At 51.3% G+C, this 18,633-nt stretch overlaps 6 protein-coding genes across 6 annotated transcripts; 3 read left to right on the top strand and 3 right to left on the bottom strand.

The window, feature by feature from the left end:
• Nucleotides 1-1,594: 1,594 nt before the first annotated feature.
• Z518_10941 (uncharacterized protein) lies at nucleotides 1,595-5,068 on the bottom strand (the record flags this gene model as incomplete). The annotated part of the gene is made up of 2 exons (XM_013411450.1): nucleotides 1,595-4,620; nucleotides 4,669-5,068. The coding sequence occupies 2 exons, from the start codon at nucleotides 5,066-5,068 to the stop codon at nucleotides 1,595-1,597; spliced, it is 3,426 nt and encodes a 1,141-aa protein (XP_013266904.1).
• Nucleotides 5,069-5,841: 773 nt separating this feature from the next.
• Z518_10940 (DNA repair protein (mre11)) lies at nucleotides 5,842-8,103 on the top strand (the record flags this gene model as incomplete). Its single annotated transcript, XM_013411449.1, has 1 exon — nucleotides 5,842-8,103. One exon carries the CDS (start codon nucleotides 5,842-5,844, stop codon nucleotides 8,101-8,103), a length of 2,262 nt encoding a protein of 753 aa, XP_013266903.1.
• A 316-nt stretch (nucleotides 8,104-8,419) lies between these two features.
• Nucleotides 8,420-10,353, bottom strand: Z518_10939 (uncharacterized protein; the record flags this gene model as incomplete). The annotated part of the gene is made up of 2 exons (XM_013411448.1): nucleotides 8,420-10,052; nucleotides 10,100-10,353. The coding sequence occupies 2 exons, from the start codon at nucleotides 10,351-10,353 to the stop codon at nucleotides 8,420-8,422; spliced, it is 1,887 nt and encodes a 628-aa protein (XP_013266902.1).
• Nucleotides 10,354-11,018: 665 nt separating this feature from the next.
• Nucleotides 11,019-12,280, top strand: Z518_10938 (serine/threonine-protein phosphatase; the record flags this gene model as incomplete). Its single annotated transcript, XM_013411447.1, has 2 exons — nucleotides 11,019-11,172; nucleotides 11,220-12,280. 2 exons carry the CDS (start codon nucleotides 11,019-11,021, stop codon nucleotides 12,278-12,280), a joined length of 1,215 nt encoding a protein of 404 aa, XP_013266901.1.
• A 368-nt stretch (nucleotides 12,281-12,648) lies between these two features.
• Z518_10937 (uncharacterized protein) lies at nucleotides 12,649-14,967 on the top strand (the record flags this gene model as incomplete). The annotated part of the gene is made up of 1 exon (XM_013411446.1): nucleotides 12,649-14,967. The coding sequence occupies one exon, from the start codon at nucleotides 12,649-12,651 to the stop codon at nucleotides 14,965-14,967; it is 2,319 nt and encodes a 772-aa protein (XP_013266900.1).
• A 326-nt stretch (nucleotides 14,968-15,293) lies between these two features.
• Nucleotides 15,294-17,358, bottom strand: Z518_10936 (uncharacterized protein; the record flags this gene model as incomplete). Its single annotated transcript, XM_013411445.1, has 3 exons — nucleotides 15,294-15,976; nucleotides 16,267-16,699; nucleotides 16,756-17,358. The coding sequence occupies 3 exons, from the start codon at nucleotides 17,356-17,358 to the stop codon at nucleotides 15,294-15,296; spliced, it is 1,719 nt and encodes a 572-aa protein (XP_013266899.1).
• Nucleotides 17,359-18,633: the final 1,275 nt, after the last annotated feature.

Here is an 18,633-nt window from a genome sequence, read left to right as displayed (position 1 = left end):
CCATACCGCAAGTCTGTCATCGTGTCCCGACTATCCGATGGGCGTGTTTTGTGTTGTCTGGATACATTGTAAGCCTCGCTGATCCTCTCCGCCGAGACCAGTATTTGATGTTCTCCGAATATCAATATATGAAGGTGATCCGAACGATGGCCTTGGCCCGTTCCTCCAGCCTGAACTGGAGGGATACCATCACTCTTTGGCTCCTTTTGGTAGCCATCGAAGCACACCGCAACGACCACCAGAGAGCTCTGACTCATCTTCATGGTGCAGTTGCGATTTTTCAAGAAAACATGTCTTCCCCCGAAGCGAGAACGATGGATTCTTGCCCTTCGGCAGGTTATTGAGCGGTTCTGTCACAAGTGGTCACTATTCGCAGCCAGCGAATTCGAAACTGGCAATATCCAATCGACAGTCAAGTCATCTCTGGACATGACTAATGTCCTGTTTGACTTCCATCAGCATATTTACGGCCTTTGCCGGCAGCTTCGAGGGTTCAGAACTTCATCGATCTCGGGGCAACACTCTCTCCAACAAGTTTCCCTTCAAACACTGGATCGGAAATTGCTTGAGGTCGAAGAAAAGTTTCTGCTTCATCGCTGCCACCATCATGACAAGTTCCGGGGAGTTTATCTACATATTCAATACGAAACGTGCCGTTTAGTACTTTCGAACATGCATAAGCCTCGAACTGTTATGTTCAACAAATCTGATGACGCTTTTCGAGTTATTCTGGACAAATGTCGCCAATTTTCCTCCCTCAATTACAGAGGAGACGCATTGTTGTCATCATCATGCAACGCACGCCCGGTAAGACTGGTCTACTGTATCGAAATCATCCTCAATGCTTTTTTCGTCGCTAGTGAATGTCGTGATCTTGCTGTTCGCCAATCTGCCATCGAATTCTTGCGCCAATACGGATAGCCTCCACGCCGCAATGATTGCCGAGTGGTTACTAAGCGAGGAACGGAGACGGAGGCAGCGATGCCTTTCAGTATCGGGAGATGGACCAGACACCAATCAACTTGTTCTCTCTGCTGTTGAGCTCTATAGGGACGACGACATAGCTAGATCCTCCTTCAAACGCCCGTCTTGGGCACGTCTTCATATCGAAAGGAATGGAAGTGTTACCCGACACTGGGTTTGTCTTGATGATTCATCTAGTGTCACGGTAGAAACACTATGGCTACAAAGAGCCAACAACGCCTTACAGGCCTGTTATTGGCTTGACGGACCGGTTTGGCCTTCAGCCGCGAAAATGTTGGGTCAAGTATGTTTCGGTGGACAAGTCACAAGAATATTGGAATGAGCATGAGACTGCATTGTCCTCATGTGATGAGGCGATGGGATCGCTACGAAGAGAACGTGTACAGAAGAACTAGAAACTTATTCGAAATGCCAGGATCGGAAAAAGAAAAACTAATTTACCTTCTCCCTAAAGTTTCATAGCGCAATTACCACTATTCATCCCCTTGAAAAGGAACTAGCATCCACATCCAGAAGAAGAAATAGCAGTATGCAGGAATCGAAAGCCCGGCCCATAGGCCCAAAAAGAAAAAAAATCAGCAATCGAGAACAAAATACACCAAAATCTCTCTCAACGACGCCTAGACTTCCCTTTTCCCTTTCCAGTGCCATCAGTGCCCGGACTAGGCGACTTTACTAGAGCTGGAAAGTCCTCGTCATGCACGAATCTACTTTGCTCTTCGGCAAGACTCAATTGCAAGGCAAACTCCAAATCATCCTCTTCCAGTGCTGTTACTGGCGCCTTGCTACTACCAGCCTTTGTTTTTTGTGACGGGGTGCCATGTCTGGACCCTTTAGCGTACCTGATAGGTATATCGAAATCACTCGCAACGGAGGGAGACGACACTGGCTCGCTATCCAATAAACTGAGTCGAATGGCTTCTTCGAGATCGACGTCGACTGCGTTGGCTGCAGCATTTCCAGTCCGACTTTGATTGCGACGTTGAGGTGAGTTCGACGAGGCGATCGAGCTGCTACCCTCGTTCGCCTTCCTCTTCATCTCATCCGTCGAAAATGCCTCTTCACTAAGCATGGTGGCGTAGGCTAGCAGTTCTTCCTCACTTGCACCTTCCCCCAGAATGTCGGTGCCAAATCGACCACTCAGGCGTTCGTTCTCTTTGTGTCTTGCGATTTTCTCCCTTTCCATTTCGAATCTCTCGTTGGTGATGTAATCCTTTAGTAACCCACGACCGGTGGCGCTAACCTTCAGACCGGCTGGGGTTGAGTTGCTCCCGTGTTCCGATCGGCGACGAAGCTGACCTCTTTTGCGACCTTTATAGGCATCGGCAGCTGTTGAACTGTAAGACCAGTAACGAAGCAGGGTTCCCAAAGAAACCATTCCGCGTAGAACTGTAGGATCCGGGTCCAACACGATCGCACCTGCGGCATAGTAATTATTGCCAACACCCTGCATGGACGCTTCGGCTTGAGCAATACGTCGTCTGGCCCGATCAGAAAATCGTGAATTGAGAGTTCTAATGGGTTCATTCGTCGATGCCAGCGGGTCCCACGCTTGAACAAGGCCATCATTTCCTCCATGAACGACATACAACGAGGTGAGGGCGATTGATGCAATTTGAGGGGACTTTGTATGTATGATCCGGACCGGCTGGACGGTATTGACGATGTCAGGACTTGGCGAAAGTCCGGCACGCATGTCCCAGAGCATAGCAACGCCTGACGTTGTGCCAATTCCCAGAAATCGAGCGCGATGACCAGGAATTTCAGCGGTGAAACCGGCTGAAGACACGTGGCCCAAAGGAGAGGCTAGGGGAGAGGAAGTGTTTGAGCCACCTGACATTCCGAGAAGAGGATCTTCGAAGATGGCTAGCGTGGCAAATTCGGATTCATCAGAAGCCAAAGCGGAAATATGGATGTTCCGATGTTCCGCGAAGGAGAATTGAGAGATGTACCATTCTTCCCTAAACCTGGAGTCGGCGCTATCATCCTGGCTCGACGTGCGTGACGTCGGTACACTTCTCGAAGCCGGCGACGAGTGTGCCTCATGCTGGGCTGGGGAGCCTGTTCCAAAAATGGATGGGCGATTCATTGTCGACTGGATCATCGGCCAGTTGTCGAGGTCAAAGTCAACAGCAATCTTGGTCTTGCAGCGGGTGATACGGTGCACTGAAGCCGCACTGCCAGGATCCAGACCACAATCAACTATGAAGATGGCCTCCCCAGCACCGTGATGATCATCTCCGGCAAAATCGACCATCAGTCTGCGCCGCATATCCCAGCCGTCACAGAGGTTCCGAAAATATTTAGGTTTGTACAGTAACGCCTTTTCAACCTCCTTGGTCTCGGCGATGATCTGATCGTTGCTCAAATCGCATTCATCGCTTGAGATTCGTGGAATATAGCTGCCATCGACCTGTACAGTCCCGAATGGGTCAGGTTTGGCTCTTCGTCGAGTGGCCTCCACGAGCGACCATTCTACGCTTTTGCCGGTTTGCCATGCGAGGCGATCGATGTCGTTAGGCGAGGCTTTCCCAACAAAGTCCGGTCGAACGGGAACTTTTGTCAGGTAGTAAACCTCTCCAAGCGCATTGAGGACGGTGGCCCAGATTCGGTGAGAGCCCAATCTTCGAGCCGAAACTCTCTCATCAACACAAATGCCAATGATGGGCACACCTGGACAGAGCACCCATTTGGCTGTGGGCTCACCCTTTTCGTAGCGGCGATCGTGTACAGGATTGACGCCCAAAGCGTAGGCGGCAAGGACGCCGTTGGAGAAGCCGGCAAGGAAGCCAAACATTCCATTAGTCACGGTGAGAACCGGTTCAGACTTTGCCAACCAAACAGAACACACAGCGCAACCGATCATGGTCACATCGGGAATTCCAAGAGCATGATTGGCCGTGGACGAGATTGGAACAAATCGGCCCCGCTGTTCGGTCGTGGATGTATAATAGAGACGGCCGTCAGGACACGCCTCGCCGTATAACTTGCCGTAGGGTTGACTGATGTCCATGACATTTGGCATACCCACGAGATTACCGGGTCCTAAGCCATAAGGCAACTCGCCTGGATATTGATCTGCAAAGTGTTTGAACCCCTCAAAATCGGACAAGCCCCAATTTCCTGGTTTGCCGACATTTGGATCACTCAGAGACACTCCTCCCTGTTCAACGGCACCATGCATAAACAAGGGCTGTTTTTTGTTCAGGCCAACGCCAAATGTTGCATGGAGATGACTGATAGGGTAATACAGGCCAGAGGCGTATCTCGTAACGGCGGTGGCAGAAGCACTACTGGCATGACGAGACGCACTGGATCGAGATGCAGCCTCTATCGCAGGCCTTCCCCGACTGAGTGAACGGAGCAATCGTGTTCGAAGAATATACTCGCTCCTCCACGAGGACAATGCTGACAATCGTGTGAAGCGTCTTCGCTGTGCCCTTTCAATGTCGGACTCAGGGTCGCGTGTATTTTTGCCAGGCGCCTGACCAAGTGCTTCGGACCCAGGAAAATATCTCGCAAATGCAATGCGCCACGCAGGAGGTGTAGTGACCAACTTGTGAAATCGCTGAGATACAAGGTTCATGGAAGATAAAGTTTCCGGAGGAAGGTGTGACAAAATATGGGTCAAGACCTCTGTAAACCGTTAGTATATGTTGAAGGACAAGGATGGTGTTGCCATACCATTCGGAAAACTTTCAATTGACACGCTCTGGGATTTGCCTTTGACGGATGGAACAATTTGAAAGATCATTCCATCGGATCTCTTCCGAGGTTGTGCATGAGCCCTTTCATATTCATCAATGCGACTGCCAGGAGAGCCGTCTTGTGAAGAATTTTCCCGACTGCTTATCCGTCTGGTGTTGGCTCTCCGCCCGCGCTGGGTGCCCGCAGAGCTGACAGATAAGTTGTCCGTATTATCCTCGGGGGAACGAGACACTCTGCGGCTGCTCGTTGAGAGCGGGCCGCCAGAGGCCGCGCGTTCAGTGTCTGGAACTCCATGCTGTGTAGGAAGATAAGGAGGAAATCGAGGTTGGTCTATTGAAGTCGCGTTTTGGGAAGCTTCAGAAGGCGCAGGTTGCATAAAAGGATCTAAAAGAGTGCTGGAGAGACAGTCAAGACTGAACCAAGCGGTGGATCAGTCTTCAAGAGTGCTGCGCTGGGTGTCGGCGTCAATAGAATGCGTGAATTGTGAAGAAAAGTAAATGACAGGAGGCGTGTTATCGCATCGAGGCTTTCTACCAAACGGTACCAGGTCAGAGCCAGTCCAGGCTTAGTGTAGTGCCTGCCGCTTTTACTTCAAATTTTAGGCGATACTAGCAGCGCGGAGTAAGTTGGGCATACTGCAGCATCGTGGCGTGCCACTGGATACCACCAGGTGCTGGCATTTCGGCAGAGTTCGGCACCTCGGTATGTATTGCCCGATCGTAACTACGTATACAAATAGCTTTTTTCCTTCAAGTGCCTCAAAGTAGATACTAGCAGTACCTGGGGATTAGGTGCCTAGGGTGCCTAGGAGGTACGGGGTACCAGCCACGCATTAGTGATTCCTATTGGCTGAATCCGAACTACTGACTGTTGTTCGCAGTTCTTCCACTCAACTCACCACTGCCTCAACGCGCAGGAGAATGGCTCTCTGTCAATTCTTCCGAGCCATATTCCTGATCATCTAGACAGCTAGGGTTCAGAGGCGTCCATTCCCTTGGCCAAGTAAGAACAATCCTTCCCTCAAATCTGGCACACATACGCACCTCGAAAGTTGGCGAGAGACCTTCTATCTTTGAGTCTTCACTTCTTCCTCGCCCCAAGAAAAGAATCCCGTCAATGCGTTCTTCAATCTGCTAAGTCACCAGCGCCATGGCCGATACGATCAAGATCCTCGTCGCGACAGATAATCATGTCGGAGCTCACGAGCGTGACCCCATTCGCGGAGATGACTCTTGGAAGACTTTTCACGAGATCATGTGCCTGGCAAAAGATCGGGATGTCGACATGGTCCTTCTGGCTGGCGATCTCTTTCACGACAACAAACCCTCTCGAAAGTCCATGTACAACGTCATGCGCTCCTTACGACTCAATTGCTTAAGTGACAAGCCTTGTGAGCTCGAAATGCTCAGCGACGAGTCGGAACATTTTGACGCCACATTCGACCATGTCAACTACGAGGATGCCAATATCAATGTCGGGATTCCCGTCTTCTCCATTCACGGTAACCATGACGATCCCACCGGAGATGGACACTATGCCGCTTTGGACTTGCTGGCTGTTTCAGGGCTGGTCAACTATTATGGCAAAACACCCCAGAGTGACAACATCGTGGTCAAGCCCGTCCTCATACAAAAAGGCCAGACCAAACTCGCTCTGTACGGTATCTCCAACGTTCGAGATGAGCGTCTGCATCGTACCTTCAAATCCCAGCGCGTCAAGTTTCACCGCCCAAGCACGCAGATGGAAGATTGGTACAACGTGATATGTGTTCACCAAAACCACCATGCGTACACAGAGACATCATATCTTCCCGAGAGCTTTCTTCCAGACTTCCTCGACCTTGTGATCTGGGGTCATGAACACGAGTGTCTGATCGAGCCTCGTTTGAATCCAGAGATGAACTTTCATGTCATGCAACCAGGTTCTTCTGTCGCTACGTCTTTGATCCCAGGCGAGGCGGTCCCGAAGCACGTGGCAATCGTCACAATTACGGGCCGAGAGATGAAATCAGAACCTATTCGTCTGAAAACTGTTCGCCCCTTCGTGTACAAGGATATCGTTCTAAGTGACGACAAAGGAGCGGTGCGCATCGCCAAAAAGAAAGATGACCATAGGGCCGAATTGACTCGACGACTAATCGAAATCGTCGACGAGATGATCGAGCAGGCCAAGGCAGAATGGAGGGAAGCACAAGAAGAAAGACAGGACGATGTTGACGCGCCCGAAGAATGTCCATTGCCTTTGATTCGACTTCGAGTAGAGACAACCTCGCCTGATGGCGGGGTAACAAAATTCGACGTTGAGAATCCTCAGCGCTTTTCTAACCGCTTCATTGAGAGAGTGGCCAATATCAACGACGTCGTTCAATTCCATGTCAAAAAGAAGAACGCAGCAACCCGAGCGGCGCGCGATGCAGAAGCTGATCGTCAATTCATGGCAAAATTCCAAGGCATCGAAAGCATCAAGGTCGACAAACTAGTCCGGGAATTCCTCCAGGCGCAATCTCTCACCATCCTCCCCCAGAACTACTTTGGTGACGCAGTCAGCCAGTACGTAGAGAAAGACGACAAGCATGCCATGGAAATGTTTGTCAACGAGTCTCTTGCCGATCAGATCAAATCTCTTGTGCAATTGCAGACCGACGCGAACGACGATGGTGAAGACGACGAGGATCTTGCCTACCTGATAAATGAGCAACGTGCAAAAATGGAAGAGTTATTTGCAAAAGGAATCATCAAAGCGTCTGCTAATAAGGCCCGTTTCAAGCCCAAGCCTGACGATTGGAACAGCGATTGGGACGGTCACTGGGAAGATCAACCTGGCGCACTTATCCGAGCGTCCGAGGATCTGTATGACGACGAAGACGAGGATGAGGACGATGGTACTCCTGTTCCACGCACAACTACGGCTGGCCGAGGTGGCGGAAGAGGAAGAGGTGGTCGTGGTGCCTCGACAGCAATTACCTCAACTCGCAAGAAGACAACAACAACACCTGCAGCAGCCAAAAAGCCCGCCGCGACGGCTAGTCGAGGACGAAAGAGAGCCGTTCCTGACGACGAGGAGGACGAGGAAGACGAAGACATCGTCACGCTCGACAATGAGGGCGAAGACGATGATTCTCAAGCCATGTTCTTTCCTGAAAAGCGCAAGCCGACAACTACCCGCTCCAGTACTCGAGGACGAAACACGACACCAGCATTTAGCAGCACCACCCAAGGCCGGACAGCTGGCGCGACAAAGAAACCGCCTACTCGTGCCGCCGTGACGAGAGCTTCCAAGCAGTCGACTCTCAACTTCACGACTTCGCAGAATAGCATCCTTGGAAATGGGCGGAGCCAGAGTTACGATGTTGAGGAAGACGACGACGATGAGGCGTTTGAACCGGCACCCTCGACTTCGAGGAGGCGATGAAACATGTGCCGCAGTTTTGAAGCTCGATCTACATAATCGGGAAGGGAAGCAGGGGCCATGGAAATCTCGTCGTTTCAACATCCCATGACACACATATGTAATAACTTGGCAAGGTTGAATTGACCTGGACAGTGGAATAAAAATGCCAAAGCCGAGAAAGGAATTAAATGTTGTTTCTGCGACTGTGAGCGTTAGACTAGCATTGTAAAATACCTCCTGTGAAAGCCAATGACTGGACTGAACATTCAGGGCGGCTTTACGCTTTGCCTCGCCGCAGCTTCCCTTCCATCCTCTATCAAGAGTCACTTCAATCACTTCATTCTTTCTTCATTTCCTCCTTCGATACGGCGGTCGAAGCCGGTTCCCTTTCCGCACCACCACCACCACCACCACCACGTTTTCCTGAATTTCTTCCGCCACGATGGCCCTGTCTCGGTCCTTGGCCTGATCCTCGGGAATTCCCTCTTCCTCCAGAAGAACCTCCCCTGCCGCTTCGGCCACCACCAGCGCCACCTCGTGCGCTGCCTCGTGGGGCAGTGGGAGGAGCGTTACCTGCTGCCGTCGCGGTTGCTGACGTTTCATCTTTGGGAACATCGGCCGAGGATGCAGCGGGTGGTGTTGTTGCCGCACCGGGAGAGCTCGCCGCCGCCGCGGCTGTAGGAGTAGACGCGCTTGCAGCCGGATTCGCAGCGGCTTTCTGAGCTCCCTGACTCTGATGTCCCTGACCTCCACGCTTTCCTTGTTGGGATTTATTCTCTAAAACCACAACCTGCCCATTAGCTACTTTGACTGGACTAGCTGCCATTGCCTTCTTCAGACCTTCCGTCTCGCTGAAATCAATGTATCCAAGGCCCTTCTTCTTATCGATCTCGCAGCGGGTAATTGTTCCAAACTCCTTGAAAGCTGTCTGCAATGCTTCCTCGGTGACACCTTGTGACTGATTTGCATGTTTTAAGAATGCGGATTTAGCACCGCTCGAGGGCTGAGGGGATGCTTTCGAAGGTCTTTGCGCAGGGGTGCCTTGATTTTTGGGGGGTGCGGCAGTTGGTGTACGGGAAGAACGTGGGCCTGTCGGAGGTGCTGTTGTTGGCGTGGCCGGTGTGGATGGTTTCTGCTCGACAGAAGGCTCCGGCTCTCCGCTTGTTACAACAGGAGCTGGCTTCGCAGATGATGAGGCCTCAGTTTCTGCAGTACCAGTCGAAGCCGCAGTTTTAGGAGTACGCTGCGACTTGCTTTCCTTCGCTACCAGACCGAGATCTCGCTGCAGCATACGTGCGGCTGCGCTGACGCTCCCTCGCTCGCGCTCTCGTTTAGCAGGTGTGGGCTGGGGAGGCGTGTCCTTTTCCTTTGCTGATTGCTTTGCTTCGGCTTTGGTCGGCGTCTGTTTCCCTTGCATCGCAGCAGCTGACTTGTTGATTCCCTTGACTGCATCTTGAGTGGCCTTGGTTCCACGCTCTTTGTCGGGAGCAGGCTCATTCTGGCCTTTGATAATAATCTTCGAGCGGGTCTCAGATTTTGCGCTCTTAGCTTCCCTACTCTCTCGGGCTTTCGCTGCTTTAGTTTGTGATACTTCTTTGGCTTTGTTGGCCTTTTTCTCCTTGATGTACTGGACCAAAGGCGTGGTGGATACCTTTTCCTGTTTGATATCGCCAGCATCTGCTCCATTTGCCGAGGCTTTGCTAATGGGTTCTGTCAAGCTTTGCAGAAAATCAATGAATTCTTGGTCTTGGTCGATGGTGCCTTGTCTGCCATCGTGTCTAACGCGGCCACTGGGCGTTTTATTGTAAGGTGCAAATTCCAAGGAGGGGGGTCCTAAAAGGCATGGATCTTTGCTGGTGTTTTTGGCATCCTGAAACGATGATTGCTTGACAGCAGCTGACAGATCATCTAACACTGATTGCTCCTTGACCTTCAGATATGCTCTTGATGGTCGAGATGGTTTTGCCGGGCTACCTGTGGTCAGTAAGAATAGAGAAATGTCAGTCGAAGTGCTGACTCTTTTGATATCTTTCCCTCTTTGAAAGCAGCCCATTCAACCTTCCCAGCTCCCACTTTCCAGTCATCACCCAGAATGGTCCAGAACTCGGGTTCCGTCAACCCTGGTGGCAGGCGTCGAATGATCAGTCTCAATCTTGGCGCAGGCGTTCTTTGGGAAGACTTCGATCCAGATTGTGCGGTAGCATTCTTCCTTGCCGCTGCATTCACGGGTAGGACTCCTCCTGCAGAGCGTCCTTTGGGAGGATTTGACATTATTTGAAAGGTTCTGGCGATTTATTGATGACAGAACAATAGCGGGACCGGGGTCCGCTCTATGAAATCGTTATTGTCACGCAGGAGGCCATCCAGGAAACGACGACTTACAATAGGCGACATGAGATGAATACTGAATAGTGAATGGTGAAGTGAAAGAGTGTCCGTGACGGAATATTAAGTATCGGTCTCTTTTCCTCTGTCCATCGGATTTTCTTTTTTCCGAAACGACGTCAGTCACGTGCAGATATGTCGTTGCCGTTAACCTCTCCGTCCTCTTCTGCTGTCACCGACAACAGCAACCCCTCCACCTCTTCTTCCTTCCCCTCAGACGCCGCCGCCGCCGCCATCGCCGACCATACCTTAGAGCGGGCGGCTGACACCGAGTCATTTCCCGTCTTCGAGGACGAGAGTCCCAAAAGGACACCCTCCCCTCCTCCCCTTCCACCTTCCCGTCGCCGGCCACGAAACGTGACCAAGCACGACCTTCCCTTTTTCCGTGGCCTTCCCAAGAAGAAGATTTTTGACTACGCAGACCTCGTCAAGTGCCTGCGTGAGCCATCTGCCCCTGGAAAGCTGCCAAAAGTGCCACGCAGCCAGCTGGGAAAAGAGGCGACACGCACGAGGGCGCCTTCTGATCAAATCAGTACACACTCACCTGCACCATGGGTGCAGTCAAAGTGCCCGTCCCAGGCCCAGCAAGGCTGAAGAGATCGGCGGGCCCGGATGAGTGGCTTGAAGCAGCAAAGAATTGCAAATATCTCTCAGAGTATCACATGAAACAACTCTGCGAAATCGTCAAAGAATACATGATGGAAGGTTCGTATTCCACTGCACCCGCCCGATCTGCAACTAATCAGGTACAGAATCAAACATTCAACCCGTTTCCACCCCTGTCACCATTTGCGGTGACATTCATGGCCAATTTTATGATCTACTCGAACTCTTCCGAGTCGCAGGAGGCATGCCAAATGAGACCGCGCCAGAAGCACCGGTGACACCGGCCAATATCATTACCTCCGCAGATATCGAGCCTCCTTCTACCATTACAAACCCGAAACTGAAAAAGAAACTAAGACTTGGAGGTGCACAGCATCCAGATACCCCCAGTGAAAAAAGTAGTGAGGTGAGCGACGCAGAAGACATCCCTTCCTCGCAACAATCAGAAATTGAAGATGAAAGATCCGAGTCTGGCAACGTCGTCTCACGCAAACAAAATGCCAATTTCATCTTTCTCGGAGACTACGTCGATCGTGGATACTTTTCCCTCGAAACACTCACACTACTTCTATGCCTGAAAGCGAAATACCCGGAGCGAATCACACTAGTCAGAGGAAACCATGAGTCCCGTCAGATCACGCAGGTCTACGGTTTCTACGAAGAATGTGTTCAAAAATATGGAAACACCTCGGTCTGGAAAGCTTGCTGCCAGGTCTTTGACTTCATGACACTCGGAGCTATCGTCGACGGCAAAATTCTATGCGTACATGGCGGACTGTCACCGGAAATTCGAACACTTGACCAAGTTAGAGTTGTTGCCCGAGCTCAAGAAATTCCCCACGAAGGCGCGTTCTGTGATCTTGTCTGGTCTGACCCAGAAGACGTTGAAACCTGGGCGGTTTCTCCAAGGGGGGCCGGGTGGTTATTTGGTGATAGAGTCAGTCAGGAATTCTGCCACGTCAATGGACTTAGTCTTATTGCAAGAGCACATCAACTGGTCAACGAAGGCTACAAGTATCATTTCAAGAGTCAAGACGTGGTGACGGTGTGGAGCGCCCCAAATTACTGCTACAGATGTGGAAATCTAGCATCGGTATGCGACATCAACGAAGACATGAAACCGACATTCAAGCTTTTCAGCGCTGTGAAGGATGAGCTACGACATGTTCCACCCTCAAGAGGTGGCCGCAACGAATACTTCCTCTAGGATAACAAACAGGAACCGGAAATTTGGCACAAGAGAGTGCAATAATGGTGCTCGGAAGAGTCCAACGCTTCTGGCTTGAAACAATTGCCACAGTTTCAGCATAGCGAAGGTGTAGATATGGCTCAGGTTTTGCTTTGCACAAATATCCAACGAAGCTAGTCATAGAGCTAGCCTTGATATGATGAATTTATCCAATTCCGCTTAGCTTACGTAGCTCCCCGTGGCGCCTTGCCTGGAGATGGCATCGACTTCTGGCTATTTGAAAGCTTTCTCCAATTGCAAAAGGAAATTGAGTCAGATCCTAGGGACCTCCAACCAACCTTACAGACCGCGATCAGTTTCTAGATGACGATGCTGAGGATGCTAGTATGCGAAGGTCACCAACTCTACTCTTCCAGAGCCTGAGATCTGGGGAAAGAAACTTGATCCAGATCCGCAACGGCACGTTCTACAGAGAACACCCTGCGACCGATCACTCCCAAGATTCTAACCCGCCTCTTTTCCCAAACCTGACCTTTGAGCTACCTGCCACGATCCAGTTTGAAAAACATCCCGTCCAGCGTCAGAATCAGCACTGGGCAGTCATCGGTGCGTCTGGCAGGACTACGTTTCTGGAAATTCTGAGAGGCTCTCACATTTGCTTGCCACCCAATGCAAGATCGTTCCCTTATTTGGCCTCCGACCATATCGACGATGAGAAAGACCATCGGCTACGCATACCATCACGAGCGATCCAATATGTGGGCTTCAACAACGGGAGGGGCCAGATCTCCGGCGGAGGAGTAAGAGGCGCATATCTCAGTGCCCGTTATGAGAGCCGGAGAGAGGAGACGGATTGGTCCGTCCTGCAATATCTAAAAGGAGATACAGAATTGAATCCCGCTAAACAGTCCCTGCGCAGGACGGTCGATCAAAGCCTTCTTGACAAAGTCATCTCCGACCTGCGCCTGGAGAAATTGATAGATATGCCCGTGAGCAATCTCAGCAATGGACAGACGAGACGAGCGAGGATAGCAAAGGCGTTATTGGACAAACCACTGCTTCTCCTGCTTGATGATCCATTCATGGGCCTTGATCCACCCACTTTGGTATCCCTGTCGCCTATGTTGAAGAGGCTAGCGTATCGATCCTCGCCTCAAATACTCCTGGGGTTGCGTCCTCAAGATCCGATCCCCCGCTGGATCACACACCTTGTTGTCCTCGGACAGAATCACTCCGTGGCCCTGATGGGCGGAAAGGCCCATGTCCTTCTCGACTTATGCCGATGGGCGGCGGTAGGATCCAGAATCCAGTCAATACAATCGGACCAAGTGCCGGCAGGACACAAAATCGACAGCGACGTGGCGGAACAAATAATTGCAGAATATGGCCTCCCTCCTTCCGGTGTAGGCGACATCCTAGATGAGAGAGGCATCTCGAAACACGTAGCTTTCGACCTCGATCCAAGCGCAGATCTTCTACAACATCCACCAGACGACAGAACGCTTGATCCTCAGGGATTTTCTACAGAAGACGAAACAGGGTTAAAGTCCCACCAATCCAGAAAGGCCAGGTCACAGAAAACCCTCGATGAACTCCTTTCCCTTACCATCACGATGCCGGAGACCTCGACAAATCCACAGAAACACGCTTCAGCTCTTTCCTCCAGAAGTCCACCTGCTTCTTCAATAAGGAGAAAACGTGACCGAGACACTCGACACGAAGAAAGGCCCCTAGGAGATCCCTTAATTGAGCTCAGCTCTGTTATCGTCAAATACGGCGATAAGACCGTCCTCGGCCTTCCTCCAGCCCGGCCCGGGTTCTCATCGCCGGGCCTCAACTTATCCATCCGACAAGGCACACGCCTCGCACTCCTCGGCCCCAACGGCTCCGGAAAGACCACCTTACTCTCCCTCCTGACCTCTGACCACCCACAATCCTATAGCTTACCCATCAAATTCTTCGGCCGCTCTCGTCTCCCCAGCTCCGGCCGCCCCGGCCTCTCGCTGTGGGAAATCCAGTCACGAATCGGCCATTCATCTCCGGAAATCCACGCTTTCTTCCCCAAAAACTTACCTGTTAGACGCGTCCTTGAGAGCGCCTGGGCAGAGACATATGCAGGCAAACCGAAACTCACTGCGGAACGGAGTGCGATGGTGGATGCGTTCCTGCGCTGGTGGGAGCGGGAATTGAGGCAGGACTCTGCGCCAGCTACAGTCGGAGATCACGTTCTGCAGCAGAAACACGCCTCTGATCTCGAATGGGCAATGGACAGACACACGCATTCTTTCGGCGTACTCCCGTTCGCGGCGCAGAGGCTTCTGCTGCTGCTGCGTGCAATCATCAAGGACTCAGACATTATTATCCTCGACGAGGCGTTTTCGGGCCTCTCAGCCGACACGCGTGATCGGGCCATGGCGTGGCTTGAGTACGGTGAATCCAGTTCCATCGCCAGTCTCACAGCAATGTCCAAGACAGGTCCAGATCCAAATTCAGATCCAGATGTCCGGTTCTACGGCCTCAAACCCACACAAGCACTGGTGGTCGTGTCGCATGTGAAAGAGGAGATTCCTGACGTGGTGGACGAATGGTTACGCTTACCGAGTGAAGAGGAGGTCATTGAGCATGGCCGCTCTGTCGAAGGTGGTCGGACGGCGAAGGGAGAGATCAAGAGCTCCGAGGGCTGGATGAGGGTTTGGGGCTTGTGAAATGCTATTACCACCTGTGCTCCAATCCTTTCGTGCAGTGTACAGGGTTTCAAAAGTGAATCTTCTCGTCAGCAAAACTTGGCCTGCTTCAAAAGGTTTCCGGGAAAGTCATCAGGATATTCCATTGGAGTATGTGACAAACAAATCATGAATTGGGCCGGTGAATATAGAAGTGACAAGATTGGCGCCCAAAAGTTATTTTCACCAAAGTGCAAAATGTACGAGGTAGCGAGTCGCAGACATATCAATGATTACAGTCCTCGGCCCACACAACATATCGATTACAAAGGTGTTCGAGATTCAACACCATGCGGCCCAACCCGTGATCAGACGGATACATTTGGAATCTGCCAATTTGGCTCGCAGAGATTGCATTGGCACTCCATTGCACATCCGATACGGAAGTCTCGAAGAGGTATATCGTGCAGATCTCGCTGATTGAATGCCTCACCATCCATCATGCCATGTATATAACACTCGCCGATCAGCGAGTACTCTTCGAGCAGGCTGGTCGCTTCGAGCGAGCTGGTCGGCGGGTTCTCCGATGGATCTCTGACACCGAATTGCGGCGAACGCGGCGAACCAGACTCCATTCGCCGTGGTGCTTCTGCGCTCATCGTCCTGGATCGAGTCTGCGCTCTTGAGGCATCGTCACTTTTGTACCATTGACGTCTCTTTGGTGCCTTTGCGCGCAGCTGTGGTTCACCGCCCGCCTTGCGGATTTTAGGTCGAAGGACAACAGGCACGCTACATCCAAGAAGGATGCAGATTTTGTCACCAGGAGAAGCATCTGCAGGAGCAAGACCAAGGAGTCCGAGAGACCCCGGATCTGGGCCGGTGGTTCTGATCAACTGTCTGTTCCAGATCACCGCCCGAAGACGGTGCAGAAACGGCACGACTGGGGTTGAGACAGTGCCAGAAATATCTCTCAACAGAGCACCTGTGTCTAGATTCCCCCCGTGTGCTGGTCTCTGGGTGAAAGCCCACTTGCAGGCATATCGCCAATAGCCTGGGGGGAGTTTTGGTCCGTCAGAAGACGCTCTATTGGCAACAAGTGTCCTCCAGAACTGTTCAGGTGGAGCGCTCATTTTGTACATCATTCCAATCCACAAGCTTCAGCCATTTGGCTGGAATGACGGCATTTGAGGCGGGGGTGCCAACTTTGAATATATCATCTAGAATGAATCCCCGGACATTGAGTATGCGGCCCTCAATAAGCCGTGGCGGCTGGAGATCCGGAGGAATAGGAACAATACCACTGGCACTATACGGTTTGGCCCCGTATAGCTGGGTACCCACCAGGGGGGTCAGCCGCGACTCGGCTGTATCTAATGCTGCCAGGATTAAGGTTGAGGCCGTATGGTCCTTTATCAAGGGACTGGATCCACGATGGCATGGTGGCAAGATCGTCTTCATGCAATCTCGCCTCCTTGGATGAAAACTCCTCCAAATTTGGTACCCAGGGCTTACATATCATGTCGATAGAGTTCGAACGTTGAACTACAAAATTGATAATCTCCGAGCAAAGACCGAACATGCTTCTCTGGTAGTTGACAATGAATTGTCTGGGTTGTGTTCGATATTCTTTTTCGGCGTCTTCCTTCGCGCCAACTGGTGATCGTGCCCTTGATCGTGCCCTCTCGGGTGCGGCTAAGTGATTGCTCAAGAAAGTGTCGCGTTCTCGCGATCTCCCACGAGATTGTTCCTCAGAGATCGAGATGTCCACTGATTTCTCACCATCATTGAGGACAAGTTTTATCTCATCATCATATCTTTCAGGAGATGAACGTTTCCGTTAGAGTCAATGATAGGGATGTCATTCTCATTGCGTTGCCCGTTTGGCGCTTGATTGGTAACATTGATTGTCCGCAACTCAGAATGAGGGCCCAAGTCCTGTGCCATTGAGGTGCGAGAAACCGGGCGGGCATCATTAGAAAGCCGCATGACGGCATAGACATAGTCATGAGGGCGGTCAGCATCGAATGCCGTGAGATTCGTGAGAACCGACTCTAAGGACAGAAGTTGCTCCATAATAATGTCGCCATCTTCCGTTTTCCGAAACATGAAGTCAATGGTGTCCACGAGATTCTTTGCCCCATATGCATCGATCTCACCCAGATAGTCAGGGTTGTAGCCGAACTTCTCAGACTTTTGAAACATGTGTCGCAGGTCGTCGCCTTTGGTGGCGAAAAGAGACATTGCACTGGACAATTCGGACCAGGAAACTTTGTCAGGACCGCAATATACCTCTGCATCTTTGGCAAAAGCGATTTCTTGCACGATCCATCGACGCTTAAACCAGGCCCTTTGCATGAAATTTCTCAGGGCATGCCACTTTTCCCCAAATTCCTGCGAACGGCACAACTTATCGAAACTCTCGAAGGAGAGCATTTGTTGAATGAATGCGCAAGCGATTTGGCTTTCCTTCCCCAGCCACACACGAACTTTTTCCGCCTCGGAATATATCCACCCAAAGAAGGAGGGAACTGTTAGGCTCAATCTCATGGCGAAATCTGCGCAATGCGTCATTCAAATTGGGAGTCAGGATGACAGTGCCTTTCGATTCCTTTTTGTCGTCAAAAATGTCGACGATCTCGATCATGGGTGGTTCGGATGGTCCTGGCGTCTTTTTGGCCAGACCCGATTGCCCTTGCGACTTTACAGATCGGTCTCCCCAAGTATAAGATAAGGCATCGTATTGCGGAGCCTCAACACAATCCGGTGCGGCTTGCGGATTGTTGCAAGCCCCGATGGAGTGGACGCTGTATTGAAGAAGGCTTTCACGAGTATCAGTCGTTAAATTGAATGTGAGGAGCCTTCCTTCAAGAGTTGAGTCCCAGTCCCCATGGGGAGCTGGCAATAGCTCTAGAAGCCTAATTTGATTTTGGCTAAGCTCGTTATATTTGTAAGTGCCTCTGTAATCTCCGTCTATGACGGTCCATCCTCGAGGCATTTTGGCCTTCACAAATGAGATAGAAAAGAGCTAGGCGGGCGTACTTGTGAATAAGGCTAGTCAGATGTACAGGAAGGAAAAGCGAACAGAATTTGGGTGGGCCGCGAGGATCAGGCGTGCTGTTAATAAGCCAATTCATCAGGCAGACTGTTAGCCGTGGGAGACTCAGACGAATCTGTCAGTTCGTGTTTGATCGGAGACAGCGTGGAGTGCACATTAGACGAACCACGAATCCAAGACTCGAGTTGTCTCACCCAAGACGCTACTTAAGGAATTGCGCAAGAACTCGGGGAGTAAATTGAAAGTTTGTACGAGACTTTCCGCATACCGTGGACGGCTTAGGCCTCAAGCCACGCACAGAGAAGTCTCTTTATCGGTGGCCTTGCAGGGCAAAATGTCCTCGTGAGTGCTATCGGACCCACAGCCTCATGATCGGAAAGACGAGTCCGGTTTTTGACGACTTTTGCGCCATGGACGTGGATTGAAGAACGGACAGTAGTCTGCGTGGGATGATAGGCATTTTAAAGAATGCGAAAATCGTCCACCTTTCGCCATACTCTGGCTCCAGAGGGCCTCAAGACGGACAAGTTGGAGCCGCAGGGTGTGAAGGAGCCACTCCAATTCAGCCTCACAGCCTGACTCTCACTTACTGAAGAAATTAGACAATTGACTTAGGGTCCTTCCATCTCCATCCTGCCTGTTTCAGGAGGCTT

Source organism: Rhinocladiella mackenziei, assembly GCF_000835555.1.
Source record: "Rhinocladiella mackenziei CBS 650.93 unplaced genomic scaffold supercont1.10, whole genome shotgun sequence".
Lineage (NCBI taxonomy): Eukaryota > Fungi > Ascomycota > Eurotiomycetes > Chaetothyriales > Herpotrichiellaceae > Rhinocladiella > Rhinocladiella mackenziei.
The sequence above is the reverse complement of the archived record's forward strand: the minus strand, read 5'-3'. Positions and strand labels throughout refer to the sequence as shown.